At 34.1% G+C, this 24,382-nt stretch overlaps 2 protein-coding genes across 8 annotated transcripts in view; both read right to left on the bottom strand.

Annotated features, from left to right (window-relative positions):
- The window catches only part of baiap2a (BAR/IMD domain containing adaptor protein 2a), a 108,136-nt gene extending 96,334 nt beyond the window's left edge, over positions 1 to 11,802 (bottom strand). For 5 of the 6 annotated variants that reach the window (XM_051106323.1, XM_051106329.1, XM_051106326.1 and 2 more), the window contains exon 1: positions 11,612 to 11,802. In XM_051106323.1, coding sequence (XP_050962280.1) covers positions 11,612 to 11,683 — 72 coding nt within the window. In that variant the 5' untranslated portion in view covers positions 11,684 to 11,802. The remainder of the gene's footprint in view (positions 1 to 11,611) is intronic. The other variant, XM_051106328.1, reaches the window with a different exon arrangement.
- A 2,735-nt stretch (positions 11,803 to 14,537) lies between these two features.
- On the bottom strand, positions 14,538 to 23,844 carry chmp6a (charged multivesicular body protein 6a). 2 transcript variants are annotated; one of them, XM_051106154.1, is made up of 8 exons: positions 23,643 to 23,844; positions 21,346 to 21,455; positions 21,057 to 21,144; positions 19,250 to 19,336; positions 16,086 to 16,151; positions 15,547 to 15,627; positions 15,369 to 15,435; positions 14,538 to 15,260 (listed from the first exon to the last, which is right to left on the bottom strand). In XM_051106154.1, exons 1-8 carry the CDS (start codon positions 23,754 to 23,756, stop codon positions 15,211 to 15,213), a joined length of 663 nt encoding a protein of 220 aa, XP_050962111.1. In that variant the 5' UTR covers positions 23,757 to 23,844; the 3' UTR covers positions 14,538 to 15,210. The 2 variants fall into 2 exon arrangements, with proteins under 2 accessions (XP_050962111.1, XP_050962112.1); XM_051106155.1 differs by lacking the exon at positions 19,250 to 19,336.
- Positions 23,845 to 24,382: the final 538 nt, after the last annotated feature.

Raw genomic sequence — 24,382 nt, 5'->3', positions numbered from 1 at the left:
AGTGTCCATAGTTAATGAAACACCCAAACTCTTAATAAGGGTTACTCCTCCCCAAAATGAAAATTTTGCCATTAATCACTCACCCTCTTGTCGTTCCAAACCCGTAAAAGCTTCATTCATCTTCAGAACACAATTTATGATATTTTGGGTGAAAACTGAGGGATTTTGATTGGCCCATTGACTGCCAGGTAAATACCACTGTCAAGGTCCAGAAAAGTATGAAAGACATTGTCAAAATAGTCCATCTGCCATCATTAGTTCAATCTGAATTTTATGAAGCGATGAGAATACTTTTGTATGCAAAGAAAGTAAAAATAATGACTTTATTCAACAATTTGTCTCCATTTTGTATAGTATCCCTGTATGCATACAGAGTACGCTGTTCTCTGTCAGCCGCATCACGCGGATACGCTGGTTTTGTTCAAATCAAAGCGTAAATAAATGTAGAAAACGTATGATGCAGTTGACAGAGAACAGCGTACGCAGTTTGCGTCCAGCGGATACTCTCCAAAATGCCGCTACGGTGATGCAGATGAGACAAATTGTTGAATAAAGTTGTTATTTTTATTTTCAATGCTTCATAAAATTCTGATTGAACCACTGATGGCAGATGGACTATTTTGACGATGTCTTATATACTTTTTTGGGTCTTGACAGTGGTGTTCACATGGCAGTCAATGGGATAGTCAAAATCTTCCCTGTTTTCACCCAAAATATGTTAAATTGTGTTCTGAAGACAAACTAAGCTTTTATGGGTTTGGAACAACATGAGGCTAAGTGATTAATGGCAAAATTTTCATATTGGGGTGGAGTAACCCTTTAAGGTTGTGAAGAACATAGAAAGTTGACATTAACACTGAACGATTAGTTCCTATCCTCTAATTGGACTGGTCCAGCAGTGCTTCAATAGCGATGATATTTAGCCCAACCCCGATTTACACTTAGTCCACTGAGACTTTCCACTGTTTGTTGGTGGCATTTCAGACTGGAGTATGCGAGATGTTCTTTAGTTTAGATCAGGGCGTCATGTTTTCTCTTGCTCCATGGTCACAGCGCTATTGTTACTGTTATATACTAACTTACAACTTTTTCAAACAGCCTCATCCAATCAGAATTTAGAGTCGGAATAAGACAAAGAACAAATCCTGCATGACTAATACAGTGAATGTAGCATTACATAACGACAGAAAGAAAGAAAGTCTATTGTGGCAGACTACAACAAAGAGCCTGGGTGATCGATACTGTGCCATTGGCTTGGATAACTGTGTATCTAAATTCAATTAGCCCAATTAAAAGAAGCAGGTCTGAGAGAGGCACAGGCATCCGAGACGGACAGATGTGTCTATGCTTCAGAATGGAGGTGACGCTGTTAGACAGCGCTTTCAACACATAACCTCCTGACCCTGTGACAACACTTCATATTCCTGCAGCTCACTGACGGTTTCCATGGAGACATCTGCGAGTGTGTCTTCCTCTGCAGGTTACACGCTGATTGATTTATTTTTGAGAACTTAATTAGGAGCGAACTCAATGTCCCCTGATCATTAAACGACTCTATTCAATACACCGCATACCTTCAGCAAAACAGACTACAGATTTAACCACACAAATCCCCACTGGACTACTTTAACGATGTCCTTACTACCTTTCTAGGCCTTGAACGTGTTTCATCAAAAATATTTTAATTTTTGTTCTGAAGATGAATGAAACCTTACAGGTTTGGAATGACACAAGGGTGAGTAATTAATAACAGAAATTTTTGGGTGAACTATCCTTTTAAAAATCTTTTAAACAGCAATGTACTTTGAGATATCCAGTAATACCAAAAAAGGTGAGCATGGAGGTATAATTGCTCCGCCCAAGTTTGTTTACACACTTCACACTGCCCTCAACCTTCAGAAACAGAAAGGCAACCTCCACTTTCATGGAGAAAACAAGAGTAGATTGTTCACAGGAGAGTCCTCTTTGAGTTCCCGAGGTTAAAGCTGACCTCTTCAGAGAATTCTAATACAGTTTGCCCCATTTGTCACAGCAGGACTGACCCCTGTGACCCGAACATAATGAAAACGTGTTCCTATAGGAAAAGAGTAATTTGAGGGCCATTCGCTCCATTACGGTCAAGCAATAAAAAGGCTGGAAATAAATGTAGCATTACTCCGTGCTAATCCCATTCTGTATGCCTACGTGCATCTAACCGACTGCTGGTAAATTAGCGCTGGAATCAAAAGCAGAGGAGGTTTCTTTCGGCCGACTCGGTGACCTGCCGCCCGCACCTCCTCCTGAATAATTACAGGCCCACATCTCCACACAGCAATTACAGACCATTTCCACAAGGATCGGGAAGCTCTCTTTCTCTCACCCACACTCCTCCTCCCAATTCCTGCTCCCACATTCATCTGTTCTTTCAAAGGCCAGTCTTGATCTTATTCTCTTCTCAGTTTTGATAGATACTACTAGACACGAAGTCATTCTGACCTTTCCAAAAATCATTTTTATATAACTTTCTACAGGTTTGGGACTTTCTTCAGCTACGGGAACTTTTATGACCTGGGGGTTTATTTCATTTAAACAGTTTTTTTTTTTTTTTTTAAATGAAGGTCACATTAAAACCTTGCCATGTTATTTATTTTGATGCTTCTGAAATGTACCTACTATTTACTACTATTAGGGCTGGACACAAATGTGACCCTGGACCACAAAACCAGTCATAAGTAGCACGAGTATATTTGTAGCAATAGCCAAAAATACATTGTATGGGTTAAAATTTCTTTTATGCCAAAAATCATTAGGATATTAAGTAAAGATTATGTTTCATGAAGATATTTTATAAATTTCCTACCATAAATATTTGATTATATATATATATATATACATATATATATATATATATATACACATATATATATATACATACATATACATATATATATATATATATATATATATATAAAATATACTTAATTTTTGACTAGCAATATGCATTGCTAAGAACTTCATTTGGACATCTTTAAAGGCAATTTTCTCAATATTTTGATTTTTGCACCGTCAGATTCCAGATTTTCAAATAGTTGTATCTTAGCCAAATATCGTCATATCCTAACAAACCATAAATCAATGGAAATCTTATTTATTTAGCTTTCAGATTATGTATAAATCTCAATTTCAAAACATTGACACTTACGACTGTTTTTGTGGTTCAGGGACACAAATTTCAAGAAGCTATTTGATTTCTATTTCTATTCACAAGCTTGCGATTCAGTTCAATGTAGATTATTTTGGATATACAGCAGGTACAGTACATTGAACATTTCTTCAAGGAAATGCTGCTCTCTCAACTAAAAATATACATAAGTCAGCTGGTGCTACATTATAGATTATTTTCACAACGCGTCATCAATTGCCATACTGGTGGCACTGAATGTAAACAATGCCACTGAACGGAATGAAACTCACATTTTGCTGATTATTGCTGATGAAAATAGTCAATTATTGTCATGTTTTGGGCTGTAATAATCAGTTGGACCGGGAAAAACATTTGGAGTACTATAGACTGCCAAAAGTTATAACAAATCAAGGAGAAGAGTGCAAAAAAGGCATTTGCGGTTGGCCGAACTGAACCAGGATTTCCAGGGCAAGAATCTTAACAACATCCTTATCATTTTTATCATCTTATCATTTCCAGTCAGGAAGGTGAAATATTAGGCTAATATCTTAATTAATACTGCTGGTACATATCTTTACCACATATTAACTTTAGTTTGTTTACATCCGAGTTTCTCCAATATGGTCGCGCATCATGGTAACTGACCAAATCGTGACACAAGTGCAAACCCTCTAATATTAGTTAAACTTAACTGATTTGTATACAAACACCTAAATTACTCTCAATTAAGTTTTTATGAGCATAAAGTTACAATACCAACTTTACAATCACATAGTTATATTTCTACTCCAATTCGTTTTTTGAAATACAAACATATGGTGATCAAAGGATTTATTAAAATATAAATTAAATAGGTTTAAGAACAGCAAAAATTATAATGATTATATTATACACTACATATGTTTAGCAAATTCACCTCTAAAGAGTTCATTTTTCTAGTCACCGAGTATGTTTTTTTCTGAGGTACTACATATTGTTTACAACCTGTTATATTGACGTCTTTCCGTGGCTGAAACACTGATTGAGCAATTACATATGAGACAGGATGCAGATTTCGGTAAGTTGTACTGTCTTTAAACATACCTTTTGATGTTTATTCACGTTATTTCGTGCTGTAAATGTTTAAAGCAGAGATGATTAGTTCACGTGCGGCTCGCACTAACGCTTCTTTTGAACTGAGGCGCGAAAGTGATCTGCCGCGCCACATCAAACAGCGCCAAAACCTTATTTATTGTTTGAATATTTTAATAAAATGGACAGAATTTGAAATCTGAAACCTTGTTTCATATCAAAAATAATGAAGCACAAAATTATTGCAATTTGTTGGGCGGGAGGCGCTCTAAAATGCTCCATTCATTAACTGAAAACAGGCTAGACTAATCGATTCTTGGGATTTAAAATAGAGAATCGATTAAAATTGAGAAATCAATATTTTTTACTCAGCCCTAACTTCTATTTAAAAGTTTAGGTTCTCAAAAAATGTGTTTATTCTGAAAGAAGTCTCTTACCATGGCTGTATTTATTTAATCAAAAATACAGTAAAACCAGTAACACTGTAAAATACCATTACAAAATGAAATGTTTTTGATTCAAAGTGTAATTTATTCCTGTGATGAATTTTGCTGAAAATTCAGCATCATTACTCCAGTTTTCAGTGTTGCATGTTTCTTGAATAAACTTATTATCAATGTATAAATCAGTTGTGTTGCTTAATTTGTTGCTTAATGTATTTAATGTCACTTTTGTTCAATTTAATGCATCCTTTATTTAAAGAATGCATTAAAAAATATATATATATCTCAAACTTTTGATTCCTTCTTCCAGATCCTGGATGTCAACACCAATTTTATTCCAAAAAGTGATTTGAGAAGTGGTGGAGATGATATTTGTTCTTGACAGTTCAGGTGGGGAAAATGGCAAAAATGACAGAATTAATTGGTGATACTGTATATACCCTTTTGGGCATGGTTAGCAGACAAAATAAATAAACTATACTAAAGTCCAAAGGGCCAAAAGATAAAGAAACACTCAATTAATGAATATGCTAAACCAAGCTATCCCACATTCCATATGAGTGAAGTGTTCGCCTTAGTTAACCTCGTGTGTTATGTAATAAATCTAAAGTATGTTGTTACTAATGGCAAAAAAAGGTGCATATTCTGTGAGCGCTCTGCAACATTACTTGTGAGCTCTGAGTATTAGAGATAGAGAGCTCTTTGAAGAGAGAGCTCAGACAATAAGATGTGGCAACGGCTCAGAGCCATCCACCCCCGGACCGTGAGGAGAGTGGGTGTGCAGAGTGAATCCATCTCTTATAAAACCCATTCCCTTTCAAATGACTGTCGGGAAACCTATGATAAATGCAATCTCTTGCGGCCTAGGGACTTCTGACACTGCGACAAAAGCTATATCTTTGTCGAGATCACAAAAGCGACCGCTGAAAGTTGTTTTACACTTATTAAATACATTGCGAGTGATTGTAAGGTCGAGAGATCCATTAACTTGTCAGAGAAATAACTGCAAACGCATCGATTGTTTAAGTGTCAAAGGGCCGTGGGAATTTCAAAGGACTTGAGTGTATACTCGCATTCCTTAAAAGCCTCGGAGGGAGTGAACTGCTGCCATATATTACACCACAAAAGTACATCTCTTGTTTACTTAATTACGAAAGAAAAAAAATTCTTGCTCTCTTTCTCCTTCTTGCATTTGGTTGTAGTACTGTAAAGAGGGGAACTGTTATGAGGCAAATAAAAGAAATGTACATTTTCTTTATCACTATTTACTTTCCCGCATTTGTTCCAAACTCATAAGCTGTTATTTATTTTTCCATGGAACACAAAAAACTGCTCCAAAAATGACAAAAAAAACAAAACAAAAAAACACCATAATATAGAAAAAAAAATGACTCATCTATATTCAATATTGTATTTCACAGGGAAAAAAAAAACAGCATAGCTTTGAAGGTCAAAAATAATAAGAAACTGTGAAAATTATGGAAACTTAGATCCATAACACCCATGTCAAAAAGTATTGCTCCTAAAAAAATAATGGGTTATATGGACTATTTTTATGGTACATTTTAGCCTTTTTGAAATATAAAGCAGTTTGAACATGCTGCCCAACTACTCATGTTTCATTCTAAAGACAGAAGAACGTCATAATTGGTTTAAAATTAAGTAAATGATGATGTAATTTTTATTTTAGGTGAACTATCCCTTTAAGAATTAGAAAAAGAGAAAAACTGATCTAAAATGACTCATCTATAGCACATTAGCCCCAAAACAAGAACTTATTCTAAGGTATTATTGATGAATATAACTAAATACATGCCCTCAATGTCTGTTTCTATCTGCGGTCTGTGCATCTCAGAGAGTGACATGACAGAAACATTTTGTAGCATGTTGTTGCTAAGAAACCACCTGTCCAGATTTTCTACATGAAAAATATGTCCTCTCACATCTTCGGAATGAAAAAAAGAAAGAAATTATATTTTGCTTCTGGTGATCTCTGATGAAATGAGTCCCTGAACAAGTGAAATTTCACGCCTGTTGGGTATGATAACGCTTTCATCAAACAGATTTATGGAAACGTAATATGCATATTGTAACTGAAACCTTTGCTTGTTATTTGCGTTCTCCAATATCAGTCAAGGCATATAGAAAAAAAAACAGGCACACCTATAAGTTTCCCCTGGGATTGTGTGAACATGGTAACCATGTTTACTTCACTCTACGTTGACTATTTTGGAGAGGTGTTACGAGACACTCCTATCGCATTGTTTCACCTGTAGACAAGATGAAACATGCCCTCCCGCATCACGTCTCTCCCCGCACCCTGATCACCACTGCTGGAGGAGTTTCCAATCAATCACTGCACATATTTAAAGTAACAGTAACCGCACTTCATACTTTACCCTACACAAATCTGTGAACAAAAACGCTTTGTTAAAAAATCTCGATATTAACAGAGTGGCTGTGTTACAGAATAGATAGACAGACATATAGAGCGTCTGAGAAGCCGATAGACAGACAGACAGATAGACAGATAGAAAGATAGAACGACAGTCAGTCAGACAGATAGATAGACAAACAGTAACAGACAGACAGACAGATAGATCAGCAGGTAGACGGACAGATAGACAGATAAATAAATGGATAGACAGACAGACAGATAGACAGATAAACGGTCAATAGACAGACAGATAGATAGATAGATAGATAGATAGATAGATAGATAGATAGATAGATAGATAGAGCAGCAGGTAGAAGGACAGACAGACAGATAAATGGATAGACAGACAGACAGATAGACAGATAAACGGTCAATAGACGGATAGATAGACAATTAGAAAGAGAGTAACAGACAGTCATACAGACAGTCAGAGAGATAGACAGACAAATAGAGCGACGGATAGGCAGATAGAAAGACAGACGGATAGACAGACAGACAGATAGATAGAGCAACAGTCAGTCAGACAGACAGACAGATAGATAGACAAACAGACAGACAGATAGATAGATAGATAGACAGAGAGATGGATAGACAGACAGATAAATGGTCAATGGACAGACAGATAGACAAATAGAAAGAGCGACAGACAGTCATATAGATAGACAAATAGAGTGACAGACAGACAGACAGACAGACAGTCAATAGACATAGACAGGTAGAGTGACAGACAGGCAGATAGACAGACAGATAAACGGATAGACAGATAAATGGTCAATAGACAGACAGACAAATAGAACGAGTGACAGACAAACAGAGTGACAGACAGACAGACAGACAGACAGACAGACAGACAGACAAATAGATAGATAGATAGATAGATAGATAGATAGATAGATAGATAGATAGATAGATAGATAGATTAGACAGTTAGATAGATAAACAGACAAATAGAGTGACAGATAGGCAGATAAAAGACAGACGGATAGACAGACAGACAGATGGATAGACAGACAGATAAATGGTCAATGGACAGACAGATAGACAGGTAGAGTGACAGACAGGCAGATAGACAGACAGATAGACGGATAGACAGATAAATGGTCAACAGACAGACAGATAGACAAATAGAACGAGTGACAGACAGACAGACAGACAGATAGATTGATAGATAGATAGATAGATAGATAGATAGATAGATAGATAGATAGATAGACAGATAGACAGACAGATAGACAGATAGAGAGATAGATACATAGATACATAGATAGATAGATGGTAGACAGATAAACGATCAATAGACAGACAAATAGAAAGACAGAATGACAGACACACAGACAGACACAGGCAGACTGATGAACAATAGAAAAAATTAAATGATAGACAGATATAGAAAGACTGTTTGGGACTACTGACATCAAGTTGGTATATCTTTAGAGGGCGGAGTTTTGGAGAGAGGGCGTGTGGTTACAGTTAGCAAAATGGCAGTTAGCAAAACGCTTCCAGCACCTTCAACGGAACAGTCACAGCAATGCCTATAATCCCACTAGCTACCACAGCAACCAATACAGACATGAACATTTGTACACACACAGTACATGTATTCAACAGACATTTGAATCCAAGAGATTTCAGTAAGTTCAAGATTCATATTTTGAATGGGAATCAAAGCCACAACTTTGTGCTACAGTACATTTTTAAACCTAAGTCTTGAGCCAAATCCCTGAGCGCTGAGGTTTGTCACCACCACAGCGACGCAAGAACACACGCAAGTCCTACAAAACCACATGCTAACAATGCACTAGCAGGTGCATTAGCACACAGTATGAGTCTGGCCTCATGCAGCACCTAAGTGGCTTGACCTCAGCTCGCCCACACATACACGCGCAGGTGAGCCGACGCCAGTTATGTCACCCTCCAGCTGGCAAAGGTCTCGTCAGGCCTGCCGCTGGTACTCGCCTGGAGGCTGATGGGATTAGAGAGATCCGCCTGAGCCCGGCACTGTCTGGATGACTGGGCCCCGCCGCTGAGAGGCTGAGTGATTGAGGGCCGGCTGTGACTCACAGGTGAGGCTTGTTTTAAAACCATGGCAACTCCAGCGGGAATCACAGCCATCGCTCGCAGGTAGGGAGTGTTTTGTGTGCACAGTTGAGTAACAACCGATCACACACGCACACACACACTTGTGCACACATACGCCCTGGTACACCCATGTGTTGAGTCACAGAGCATGTTCTGGCTTTCCTGTGACACTTAGCAGATGTTTAACATCCCACCACTGATGTTTACCCCTCTTATCTTTCCCGCTCTTTCTCTCTCACACACAGAACACTCGTCAATACTGCTCTCTTTCTGAACTCAATCTATGTTCTTTAGCTGGATGATTTAACAATCTATCTGAATAGCGGGTGGATTTGGACTAACGATCCAGCTCTCGAAGACGCCAATGGTGAATTGGCACACAGCGATTCTGTTCAGATCACCAATAGACAGCTAGTGGACTAATTCAAACCCCTCCCGTGAGGTCTAACCCACTTTATGAAATGTAAATCTACAGACTGACATAGTAAACTAGAATTTAAATATCTGTCAGAATGATGAAAATATAATGCGGATTGCACCATACGCTAGTCCTCACACTTAGTTTTCCTTGCTTTAAGAATAACACCCCAGATACAGGAGACATCCGCTTGCCCTTGATCAACCAGAATAGTTTCTTTGTCCTCGTTTTAGGTGTTGGACTTCAGGTGGCCTATTTAACAGGCTTAAGTATCTGATGAGAGCTGTAATCCTACTGGTGTGTGGTAAGTATTAACTTTTTTTAAAGTTACAGACCAAAAAGTGCAGCAGAAACCTGCTGGGAATGTATTGAAACATTGACGAGACGTGCATTGACTGAGCCTGTTGCAACACACACCAGCACGTCCCCTCCTCCCTAAACCACCTATGCTGGAATGCCCGACGGATCACATGCCAATAAACATAGCAACTAATACAGGTTTATGGGAAACAAGCCTTAAAAAACAAACAACAACAACAACAAAAAAACCTTTAAAAAGAATTAAATGAACTGCACAAATAATAGTGCATTCAAACAATTAATCGCGATTAATCGCATCCAAAATAAAAGTTTTTGTTTATGTAATATGTGTTGTGTAATGTGTGTGTACTGTGTATATTTATTATGTATATATAAATATACACATGCATGTATATTTTTAAGAAAAATATGGTTATATTAGTGCTGGGCAATGATTAATCGCATCCAAAATAAAAAAATTTTTGTGTACGTAATATGTGCAGGTGTACCATGTATATTTATTATGTATATATATATAAATAGACAATACACAAACACATGCATGTATGTATTTTTTTAAAAAATGTATAAAATAAATTATAGAAACTTTTACTTTGGATGCGATTAATCATTGCCCAGCACTTGTTTATATATTAAAAATATTTATGTATAATATCAATTATATGTATATAAATATATGACTATTTTCAAAATATATACTATATGTATGTGTATTTATATGTACAGATAATATAGAGAGCATGCGCATATAAATATATTACATAAAAACTTTTAATGTGAATGCGATTAATCGCGATTAATTGTGTGACAGCACTAATAATAAATAATTTGAACAAATAATAAAGTAATAAAATATTATGTTTTTATTATTGCAGTAAAATGTATGTATTTTACATACATTTTATGTATTTAATTGCAATTTTATATATAAATAATATTCATGTGTTATATATTATATGCATTTATTTTCCTACACAGAATGCAGAATTACAACTAATTAAATTCAGGTCTGGATATCGGACATTTATACAATCTATATATCATATCAGTAATAAAAAGTAATATTGGTGATCCCTTAAAATAAATAATAGTAAACACTCAAAAATATTTCATATTAATTATGTTTTTGTTTCAGTTAAATTATTTAGTATTTCTTAGTCAAAAGTAGAAACTATTTGAAACCAGCTCTGGATATCGGTTATCGGACATTTCAACAAAATCTGTATTATTTCAGTCGTAAAAAGCCGATCTATATAATGTAGATCTATAACATGATACATAGATAGATAGATAGATAGATAGATAGATATGTGTGTGTAGGAGGGTGTGTGTGTGTGTGTGTGTGAGAGAGAGAGAGAGAAAGAGAGAGAGAGAGAGATTGGGAAGGGTTATGTTCTTATCGTGTCAGATAAGTAAAAAACAATGCAAATCACTTCTGTTCCCACTGTGCGCTTCATTTAAATGGCATGAGCAACACGAGCAACAAACTTGATCTCCCATCAAGTTCATTAACGACCATAAATCTAAACGTAAAGCCACACAAGAGAATCATCGTATGCAATACAATAAACAACGACGATAACTCATGTCAAAAGCATGCACTTCCGACTACACAAGTCTTAATAGATCACCACCTGTGATTAGTAAGTTGTTCCATCAGTTGGATCAATGCACTTTACCTTATAGACATTTTCCGTAATGCGGTGGACCTCGTCGGTGCGAGACATTGTGAAATCTTCAGTTAAAACCATAAACGGTGTTTTGCCGAACGTGATGTGTTATCCGAACAGTGGGTCTGTGTGATGAGGGTCAGCTGCAGATCCGCGCTCCGATCCACAGGAGTCTGATCTCAGCTCAACAGTACCGTGCGGAGGCAATGGAATGGAGGTGGGGCTTACAAAAGTAGTGCCGCCCCGTGTTCTGAAACGCGCTCTGGAGGCGTGGCTACGAGCCACCTGCGCCCGCCTCCTCCCGGATGTAAGCTGTCCAACACCTACTTATTACAATTTAAAATGTGTGTTGTTTTTTTTCTATTTGAATATATTTTAATTTATTAATTTATAGTTGTGGTGATAAAGCTGAATTTTCAGCATCACCACTCCCAGTCTTCAGTGTCACATGATCCTTCTTTGTAACAAAATATCTTTACACTTTCTGAGAGTGGACTTGTATCACATTATAAGCCTGGAAATCACAGTTTTAAAATCCATGATTTTTCATGGCTGTGAAAGCCAGAGGAAAACCCCTTATTATAATTACAGCATTAAAGATAAACGCAGATACATATATGAATATAAATGCATGCATACATGAACAGAATGTTTACATTAATCACAAACTGAGCCATCGGAAGAGGATTGGCAGTTGTGCATCTGTCAGCACAGATTTATTTCGTCCCAATTGGTGATATTTAGAGCCCCCTGCTGGTCTTGACAAGCTAACACACATCTGCAAGAGCCACGACGACCACGAAATGAACGTAATCCTACTACAGATACCACAGATTATAACCCAAACACTCCAGGGTTTGCATAGGTGATCAGACTTTAAAAAGCACATTGCTTCATTCAATCACATCTGTAAAAGTGCTATAAACTTTTTTGGAATAATATTCAGAAATTGTTACTCCCTATAAAATTAATTAAAAATGAAAAACATGTTCATAATCGATCCTTCATCACTAATCCAGCTAGTCTGGCAGAAGTTAGCAAAACAGCTAACGCTGCTTAAAAACCAATGCTACAGGCTAAGCTGTAATAGGTTGAAATGAAAAATATACTAAAGTGTTGAACCAATTCACTTTTTGCGTTTAAAAATGAAAATAAAATCAGTAACGTTTACTAACGCCACATAAAAGCGCCAATTAATTCATAGTTTGCTAATTTATGTTAACAAAACCAAATGTGAATTCATGTGTACTGCGATTTATGTTTCTAGTAAACTTACCTAAACCTCCTATATATATATACATACAGTGTTGGGAAGGTTACTTTGGAAATGTAATAAGTTACAGATTACAAGTTACTTGATTTAAAATGTAATAAGTAGTGTAACTTTTCAATTACTTTATTAAAGTAATGTAACTTATTACTTTTAATTACTTTTTGATTACTTTTCTAAATTTCTAATATTTTCAACAGTTAATCATTTTGAAACATTTAAACCAGGCAGAGTTAGCCTTATAGTAGCGTTCAACACTGATTACTGTCAGACTTTCAAAATCCTTTATCACTTAAATTAAGATTATAATAAGTAAGGGATAACATACATCTTTATTTTGCGATAACAACTGGCTGGATGTACATTATCCCACTTATTACACAGCTGCTTGATAGATTATTTAGATGTTTAGTGTCAAAATAATTAGACACGAAACACTGATCTGAGTTGAAATATTTGAATGCAAAGCTTCCATGGAAAAATGAGTTGCTAGCAAACGGCAAGTTCAAACTAGACATTTTTAGGGATACAGTGCAGTCATACCACTTTTCTTACACAACATTTCACCACATAAATAATTAAGTAATAGTACTAGTTTGTTAGTTATCTTATAATCCATTACAGTGTACAAAAAAAGAAAGAAAAGAAATGGCAGCAGCTGCGTTTGTATAAAACAATAGAGTGAGTCCACAATACCAGGAAGACAGAATTAAGAAATTGTACACATAATATTGAATTAAGTTTTAATATTTTATGAGCTAATCAAACGCAAAGCTTCCGCCAAGAAAAACTATCAAGCGTAACTTAAGCGACTTAAGTTGCCCCGAATGAGTCTGAGTTATTCGTTTTTACCAGTTGTTATCAAGGAATTACACCTTGGAATGTCATGACTGACCAATCAGAATCAAGCATTCCACAGAGCTGTGTAATAATTTAATTTAAAGCACAGCCACCACAAATTCAGAATTTTATTTTATTTTTTTACTTATTTTTTGGGAGAGATGACAGGAAAGAGCTGGGAGGAGAGAGTGGAGTGGGATCGGCAAAGGGCCTCAAGATGGGAATCAAACTCAGGTCACCGTGAGCACAGTGTGCTATATGTTGGCACACTAACCACGAGGCTATTGGCACCAATGCCCCAAATTCAGACTTAACGGCTCTTATTTACTTTGAGATCATTGCGAGGTTAAATACAGATCTGAAATCAAAAACAATCTTAAAAAATAAAGTTTATTTATAAACCCAAGTAGGAAATAAAACAGTTATCAAATAAGCATGTGTCCTATTCTGTGTCCTAAACTCCTGAAACATTTGTGTCTCATTTTAGAGCAGTCAATGCAATTTATGAAAGAAGTCAATTAAATCTGTAAGTGTGGGTGGGTGTGTGAAAATTCAGATGCAATCCCTTTTGTAATCACTGGCATTTTTCAAAAGTAACTGTAATTTAATTACACATTTTTTCTTAGTAACTGTAACTAATTACAATTACATTTATTTTGTAATTAAATTACGTAATTCCGTTACATGTAACTAGTTACTCCCCAACACTGTATATATATATTAAATTTTATTTAAAACACACACACACACACACACACACACACACATATATATATATATATATATATATATATAATTGCAATATGAAAACATATTATAGCCAATTTCAATAAATAAATTAGGATAAAAATCATTTCCATTACTTTTTCTAGACATTTGGTCTTTAGTGAAAAATAAAATAGACTAAAATGTATTTAAAATGTATTTAATTCAAGTATACAAAAAAAAATAGTTGTACTTTTCATATATTAAACTGGTATATTTACCAAGTCTGCTAAATTAGAACAACTAATTTTGCACTTAGTGCACTTTAATTGTATACTTTAGAAGTATACTTTACAAATATTTTGCATTTAAAGACTGATATTATTTACATTCCTCATCAATAATGACATTAAAACATTTTTAGGGTTAATATTCAGAAATGTGCACATGTAGTACTGCAAAGAAAGTTTTATCACAATTTTTTATAAGTAAGTCTCAAGTGATATGTCAGTAAATATATTAATAGACTTGAACTAAGTATAAAATAAATGCATTTTAAATCGATTACTTTTTTACTAGGGATTGCTTTCTATGATATTTTTTTTTTTTAAGCCTGAAAAATCAAAAAAGTTAAATTCCCTGACATCTCCAAGATTTCCACGACCATGGGAACACTGATTCTGATGCGTGCCTATTAAATATCCTATGAAAGCCTTCTTTTCTGCCAATTATATTCCCTTAGCTCTTCCTTTCATTAAAAACAAAGTGATGAGCCAGGCTGTAGGATCAAACACTACGCTGCCAGCATCTCTCGCTCCGGCTTGATTTGTGCCTCTTTTCTTTCTGCAAAGACAGAGCACAAAGCGAGTGACAGAAAGCAATCAAAAGCCAAATAAGAGAGCCATGTCATTCTTTTACACAGTGCTGTGTTTGACAGTACTAAAACAACACCTGTTTCCCCCGTAGGTACCGCTGACAATGGATCTGTGGGTAATTCTGGAAGGGTTATGTCTTCTCCCTGCCCAGGATGAAGAGAGTAGCGTTAGATCAGACACAGGCTACGCGCAACCAGCGAGCGATGATAAAGAGTATATCTGGCAGCACGGATGACAGGTAAAGGTCTCCACACCTGAGTGATGGCCTCCAGCTCTGCTAACACAGCATCCTCATCCTCCGCTGTCCAAAAACCTGCCAGCAGTTCATCAATTTGCTTTAAGGGAGGAAGTTTCAAGACGCAGTTAGACATTCAAAGCAATAAAAAACAGGAAAGAGCAGTACGGCCAATGTCCAGGCCTGCGTTTCCCAAAAGCATCGTAAGCCTAAGTAGATTGTAGAACCATTGCCACCAGTGGTCTCTACAATCAGTTTAGCTCATGATGCTTTTGAGAAACGCAGCCCGGGACTATAATAGCAGGAAGGGAAGTTTGAAATAAACAATTTTCTGAATAGTGAAAACCCCGTTTGGATACTTAAAGGGATAGTTCACCCCAAAATGTATTGATTTCTTTCAAAAAATGTACATGCTTGTGCTCTTTCTTTAATATAAATGCCACTTGGTTTTGTTTCATTTTTTTTATGTAGTGCAATGACTTTTATACATTTCTAAATGTTTTAAGTCTATTTAGCATTGCTCTGAATGTTAAGTGGACTGAATTTGACTCTTACAACCTTCTGATACTCAATGGCCTCCTGCGTCTCTTCCAGTATTCTCTCCACCTCCTCAATAGACATGACCTGATGAAGAAAAAAAGATCAGTCTGAGCCAAAAAACATTACTTCAGTTAAATGCTCACAATAGGCCAATAAATAACTTTTTATATATTCATAACATTATTGACCCTTCGCTAACCTCCACCCCCATTTGGTTACTCACTAAGACAAGCCCTACAGATCCTCCCACAGAAATGAATCAGTCAGCAGTGCAGATTTCAATAAAATGTGCTTATATAAAGCGGTGGAAAAGATGTTAGTCTTATATGGGCTGAAATGTGATCAGAATTGTTTATAACATTCCTACAAGACCTGAGTCAATACATATTGTACGGTACCACTAAAAATGATTAAAAGTGATATTTAGAAAATATTTCTATTTTAAATAAATGCTGTTTTAATGAACTTTCTGTTCATCAAATAATCCTGAAAAATAGCACGTTTCCACAAAAATATGAAGCAGTACAACTGTTTTCAGCATTGATATGAAATGTTTCTTAAACATCAAATCATATTAGATTGATTTCTAAAGCATCATGTGCCACTGAAGACTGGAGTAACAATAGTGACAATTCAGCTTTACGTCACAGGAATAAATGACATTTTAAAATATATTACAATAGAAAACAGCTATTTTAAACTGTAATAATATTTAACAATATAACTGTTTTAACTGTATTTTTTTTTACCAAATAAATGCAGCCTTGGTGAGCATATGAAACTTCTTTAAAAAACATTCCTTACTGACCCTAAACTTTTGAACAGTATATGAAAAGGGGTGAAAACTTTTTGAATTTGAAGATCAGGGTAAATTTCGTCTTCTGGGAAATATGTGAGTATCTTTTGTTGATTCTGAAGGGCAGTACTAAATGGAAAAAATATATATATTTTGGCAAAATAAGAAAAATGTACACATCTTCATTCTTTTCAAAAGTTTTCACCCCCCACCTCTTTAGGCATGGTTTTTTCATCCTGGAGCATCAGTGAGCGTTTGAAACTTCTGTAATAGTTGCATATTCCTCAATTGTCCTCAGTGTGAAAAGATGGATCTCAGAATCATACAGTCATTGTTGAAAAGGGTTCAAATACACAAACATGGTGAAAAACCAAAGAATCTGTGCAACCTGAAGAACAGCAGGCAGTTTAAAGGAGAAGTCCACTTCCAAAACAAAGATTCACATATAATGTACTCACCCCCTTGTCATCCAAGATGTGCATGTCTTTCTTTCTTCAGACGTAAAGACATTATATTTTTTGAGGAAAACATTTCTGCATTTTTCTCCATATAATGGACTGATATAGTGCCCCGATTTTGAACTTTCAAAAAGCAGTTTAAATGCGGCTTCAAACGATCCCAAATGTGGTTGTAAATGATCCCAGCCGAGGAAGAAGGCTCTTATCTAGCGAAACGATCGGTTATTTTCATTTCAAAATGAAAATTTTTAATTAAAATCGTCTTGCCTTTCTCTCCATGAACTCTGTGTATCTGACTCAAGACAGTTAGGGTATGTCGAAAAACTCCAATCAGATTTTCTCTCTTAACTTCAAAAATCATTGCAAAATCATCCTACATCACTGCAGAAGTACTGACCCAGTGTTTGCAACGTGAACATGCAAAGAAGATCAAACACCCTTAACAAAAAGGTAAAACAGCAATATAGGATGATTTCGAAGTTGAGGGAGAACATGAGATGGGAGTTTTTCGACATACCCTAACTGTCATGAACCAGAACAAAAACAGTCTAAGCAGAGTCAGACGGCATTAAAAAGTATATAAATTGTATTTTTTAAAAATGAAAATAACCAATCGTTTCGCTAGATAAGACCCTTCTTCCTCAGCTGGGATCGTTCACAACCGCCTTTGGGATCGTTTGAAGCTGCATTTAAACTGCATTTTGGAAATTCAAAATTGGGGCACCATATCAGTCCATTATATGGAGAAAAATGCAGAAATGTTTTCCTCAAAAAACATAATTTCTTTACGACTGAAGAAAGAAAGACATGAACATCTTGGATGACAAGGGGGTGAGTAAATTATGTGTAAATTGTTGTTCTGGAAGTGGACTTCTCCTTTAATTGTTCAGGACAAACAAAGGACTCATGAACAACTATCACTAAACAAAAAACACAGCTGTGGATCATTCAGGTAACAACATAGTATTAAGAATCAAGTGTATGTAAACTTTTGAACAGGGTAATTTTTATAAATTCTACTGTTATTTTCTCTTGCTGACTATATGTAAATCTATCTTTAGTGAAATCTGAGGTCAGTATTAAATAAAAAAGATAACATGCATTTTTATGATCCCTTTTATTTTGGCCAAATAATTAACATTTAGCAGATTCTGCAAGGTGTATATAAACTTTTGACCTCAACTGTATTATATTATATTGTATTATATTATATTACATTATATACTATTATACAACATTAATGTACCTTGTAGCAAATGTCAGTGTCCTACATGTTTATTTATTGAAAAAGCCGCAAAAGCTTGTCTCATAACATAACGAACAGAAACAGGTACTAAGGGGCAGTTTTATCCTGTTGTTTATATCGAGGGGTTCTGAAGATTTCAAGACAAAGACGGGTCTGCTGTAATCTAAGAGTTTTATGTTTAAGCCTTTAATCCTACAACAATGAGCAACAGTTCTCAAAACCTGCTGCTATTAACTAAACCGCCCACTGCACAACACCAAACAGACCAATGAATCATCTTGGCTCCTAATAACAGCATTTAACACGACTGATAATTGATTACTAAGCTGTTGCAGGTGCATTCACTTGTTACAATACAGCAAATCTGTGATTTGAACTAGACTTACATTTAGGTTTATTCATTTGGCAGACACTTTTATCCAAAGCGACATACAAATGAGGAATATGACAAGCGATTTATCATAAGATGGCAATAAACACGAGAAGCGCCTATTATACAAGGTTTCGTCATCGTTCATAATAGTAAAACCTAGGATAGGATAGGATAAAGGATAATAAGAGTATAGAAAAAGTGAAGGCATAGATTTTATTTTTTTTAATGATGAGGTAGTTAGATACTTAGATGCAATGAGTTTTCAGTTGCTTCTTGAAGACTGCGAGGGATTCGGCTGTCTGGGCTTACCTCATGCATTTGCTTGAGACAGTCATTCCCAGCCTTTAAACCTTCGATGACCTTTATTTCAATCTGAGCAAATTCAATATCTTGAACCTGAATGAGGAAAAATTCATATGTCTTGTAACAACATTTGATATATTTCATTTGGACATCTTTAAAGGCAATTTTCTCAATATTTTGATTTTTTTGCACATTTAGATTACAGATTTTCAAATAGTTACCGTATCTCGGCCAAATATTGTTCTATCCTGACAAACCATACATCAATGGAAAGCTTATTTATTAAACTTATTGACACTTCTGACTGGTTTTGTGGTCCCGGGTCACACATGATGAAACAAAGAAAGAATCAAATAGAAGACTTAAATAATTAAAATATCTGACTTCTTTTTAAAAGAAGTCTCCTATGCTCACCAAGGATGCAATTATTTAATAAAAAATATTATTAAATATCACTATAATTTTAAATAACTTCAATTTCAATGTAAGTCTTCAGTGTCACATTATACATCATATCTTTCTAATATGCTGATTTGGTGCTCAATTATTAGCAGTTATTATTGGTGATCAATTATTAATAAGGATTTTTATTATTATCTTGTTATTTTTGCAGACTGTGATACATTTTTTCAGGATTCTTTGATGAATAAACACTACAAATGAACAGGATTTGTTTGACATAGAAATTATTTTTAACATTATAAATGTCTTTGTGGCCACTTTTGATCAATTTATTGCAGCCTTGCTTAATAAAAGTTATTATTATTATTATTATTATTATTATCATCATTATTATAATTTACCCCTAACTTTTCAATAGTGGTGTATCACGGATTCCACAAAATATTAAGCATTAAAAGTTTTTATCATACATAATATTCAGAAATGTTTCTTGAGCAGTAAATCAGCATATTAGAATGATTTCTGAATGATCATGTGACACCTAAGACTGGAGTAATGATGCTGATTCAACTTTATATCACAAGAAGTTATTTAAAATTACATTTTAAAATATATTCAAGTGAAAATTGTAATTACAATACCAGTCAAAAGTTTTTGAACAGTGAGATTTTTAATATTTTTAAAGAACTCACCAAGCCTGCATTTATTTGATCCGAAGTACAGCAAAAACAGTAACATTTTGAAATATTTTTACTATTTAAAATATCTGCTTTTTATCTCAATATATTTTAAAATGCAATTTATTCCCCTGATTTCAAAGTTGATTTTTTTTTTTACCATTATTACTTCAGTCACATGATCCTTCAGAAATCATTCTTAAATTCTGAATTGCTGCTCTAAAACATAGAATTTAGAATTTTAATTTTTTTTCAGGTTTCTATAAATAATAAATGTTTCTTGAGCAGCAAATCAGCATATTAGAATGATTTCTGAAGGATCATGTGACACTGAAGACTGGAGTAATGATGCTGAAAATTCACAGGAATAAACTGCATTTTAAAATATATTTAAATAGAAAACGGTTATTTTAATAGTAAAAATATTTCACACTTTTACTGTTTTTGCTATATTTTCATATATAAATAAATATATATAAATATAATGCAGGCTTGGGGAGCAGAAGAGAATTTTTTTTAAAAACATAAAAACAAATTTACTGTTCAAAAACTTTTGACTGGTAGTGTATATTTCACAATATTACTATTTTTACTGTATTTTTGATCAATCAAATGCAGAGAATTCTTTCAAAAACATTTCAAACATCTTCATTTTTGCAAACCTTTTGACCAGTAGTGTATACGATCAGATTTAATACCTTCAAATAAAATAAAATTGTATCATGTAAACCCACCATGCACTCCAGGTTTGCTATCTGGATGTCGGTTTTGTCCAGCAGCTGATCTTGGTAGCGTTTCTTTTTGAGCAGCAGAAGAGCTTGTCTGTGAAATGCATGAATCACACGTGTTAATGAATCTGTTAAACTGAAATCACTTTTGCCGTGTACGGTGCAGATGGCACCACGTCAGCTCAATAAAGGCACTGTGCAATGCATGATGCCTAATTCTCGGGTGATCGGCTATCATGAATGTTAAAGTTACATAATGAGTGCACTTGCATGGGTGTAATTTGAAATGTCTTACTCCTTCTTGCCATCCTTCAGGAGCCGTTTGGCCAGACGTCTCTCTTTCTCCAGCTGTAATGTGATTTTCTTCTGATATTGCTTCAGTTTATCTCTCTGCTGTTTCAGTTGCTGTGATGCAGTGACAGGATGTAATGCAGAAACATGACAGTTCACTTATGGAAACACTTCTTATTCATAAAAATGTCAGTTTTTGGTAAGATGAACAAACAGCTGTCAGAGCATGATATCACAGTCCAGACATGAATCACCTGAAATATGGTGCTCTGATAAAATAAGACAACAGACTAAGTTCAGAGAGACAGAATATTGTCTAACCTGCATGATTTAAAGACCCCCCATTGCGCAACACAGCATATTGGCTGATATATTTCCACAGTTTTATCTGTCATTTTGACAATGCTAACTTTTCTTATTAACAGAAACTGAGTATAGATATGCTAAATTAACCACAGCTCATTTTGTGATTCCAGATCTTCGGTCTTCAACGAAAACAATAGATAATATTAAAGAGGGGATTTCATCTTGATTTTGTTTCTTCTTCTTCTTCTTCTAGCATTTTAATTTAATTTAGAGGTAAATGTTTTACTATTTTTTAATATTTCAGATTTTTTGTATTTTGTTTCATCTTATATCATTTCATTTATTAGAAATGATATATAATTACCATGAATAATTCATTGAAAAACTAGCTTTTTAATTTAAAGTTAAATGTCTATTACTGTAAATAATTTATATAATAGATTTTTTTTTCATTTGAAATATTTTGCATTTTTTTGTATTCTATGTTTTATCTTAATTTTGATTTTTAGCATTTTAATGCTTTTTTTAGCATCGAAATGCTTTTATTTTCATTATTTTATATTTTATTTAGATTTTTTTTAGCATTTTAATTTAATTTAAGTTAAATTTCTATTACTGTAAATAATTTAATGTAGTTTTTATATGAATTTATTTTAATATATTTAAAATATATATTTTTTTTTATTTAGAGAATTTATTAGAAATGATATATAATTACCATAAATAAACTAAATCTTAATTTTCCCATTTTAAATTAGTTTAGAGTTAAACTACTTTAAGTTTTTTTATATGAAATCTTTTTATATACTTTTTTATATATTTTGTTTTATCTTGACTTTTTACTAAATTTATTAGACATGATATATAATTACCGTGAACAATTAATTGAAACACTTTTATTTTTCTTAATTTTGATTTGAATTTATTTCATTTAGCATTTTAATTTAACTTAGTTAAATTAGTATTATTGTAAATTAACAGTAACTGTAATTTAATGCAAATTTTTTATTATATATATATGTATATATATATATATATATATATATATATATATATATATATATTTTTTTTTTTTTTTTTTTTTTCACACAATAAATACTTAATTGAAATATATTTTTTAATTATTTTATATTTAACTTTTTTTATTATTATTATTTATTTTTATTTTGCTATTTTAGTTTAATTTAGAGTTACTTTGTTTAGATATTATATTACAGATCATATCTAATCAGACATTTAATTACTAATTTAATTAATTTTCATATTTTTAGTTCGACCCCTTTGTAAATTTGTTGAGGCCTACTGTTTGAAACCACTGGTCTATAGAATACTAGTTTATATTCTACACTACTATAAAAATACAATATAAATTGTATTATGCTTTTATTGTTCATTTTTTATGCTATACAATAGTTACTGATATGTTTTTATTTTTTTTTTTGTTTTATTCTATAGCAGATGTGGTTCTATTCCATTCTATTCAATACTGATCTGTTGCACTTTATGCTAATACATTATGTTCTATCATGAATACCCTGCTATTCTGTTCTATTCTATTACAGATTGTGTTCTTTTGTATTCCATGAGAAACTGTTCTCCTCTGTAACATAGAGCACACTCTGAGTGAGTCTGTTCTCTAACACTATTCCAATGTACTCAGTTCTATATCTGTTCTATTGTTACGTTTTACTGTGTTCTATTCTATAACAGCCGCAGATCTGTTCTACTCAGTTCATGTGAATTCTATAATAGTTCTGTTCTGCAATAGTCTATATTACACAGATTCCCATACTGTGTTGTGTAAAGTAGGACAGCTGATCTAATCCGCTCGTTCGCAGTACAGTATGGCTGCAATGATTTCAGACGCACTACAGTATGTTGCCTCTCTATATCTACTCGTGTATGAACTGACACAACACAAACACACGTGTGTGTGTGTGTGTGACAGAGAGAGATAGAGAGAGTGATGCTCATTGATTGATTGATTGTTCTTACCAATATCGCCCTGTCCTGATCTGTCACTCGACTGGTGACTCGTCCCTGTCTGCCGAAAACATTTCCCATTGCGAATAAACCACATTCCCGCTTACTTCTAATATCACATCTCATATGAAATACCAGCTACTCTTTACTTTAAAACACATGGAAATGCTGTGGTCCGACATGTCAAGTGTAGAGCGGAGGATGGCGTGTTTTATTCAGCTGTGACTGGCTAAGCGCATTTGGCGTCTATGAAGACAGCTGCGCTCTCTAGTGTCAATACAGCTACAATACAGTAATAATGAGACTATTTGTCGCACCAAGTGTCTGTAAATTAATTGAAACCTTCAGTTTATGGTATGCATATAATATATGGATCAGGTCCTTTTGGTAATATATTGGTAATATATTGTAATATTTCATTATTTTAAATTAATATTTGTTTAAATCTGTAACCCTAAGTATGTGCTATAATAATAGTGATGTATGCGTTGAAGCGCAACACTAATTATTTATCCATTTAATTAATTTTGAATTCTTTTGACCTCCACAAAGTACATTTTGGTTAAAAGAATGTTTTTTTTTTCTTCACACTTAACCACTTATTTACACAGCAAGAATTAAAACTAAAAAAAAAAAAAAAATATTGATAAGCTAATCACAACTTTCAACTAAACTCAATTCTGAGTTTATATCCCACTATTTAGACTTTTTTATTATTATTATTTTATTGCAGTTCTGAGAATTGTGAGATA

The sequence above is a fragment of the Labeo rohita genome, chromosome 3, assembly GCF_022985175.1.
Source record: "Labeo rohita strain BAU-BD-2019 chromosome 3, IGBB_LRoh.1.0, whole genome shotgun sequence".
In the NCBI taxonomy this organism is placed as follows: domain Eukaryota; kingdom Metazoa; phylum Chordata; class Actinopteri; order Cypriniformes; family Cyprinidae; genus Labeo; species Labeo rohita.
Note: the sequence above shows the minus strand (reverse complement) of the source record. Positions and strands in the feature narration are given on the sequence as shown.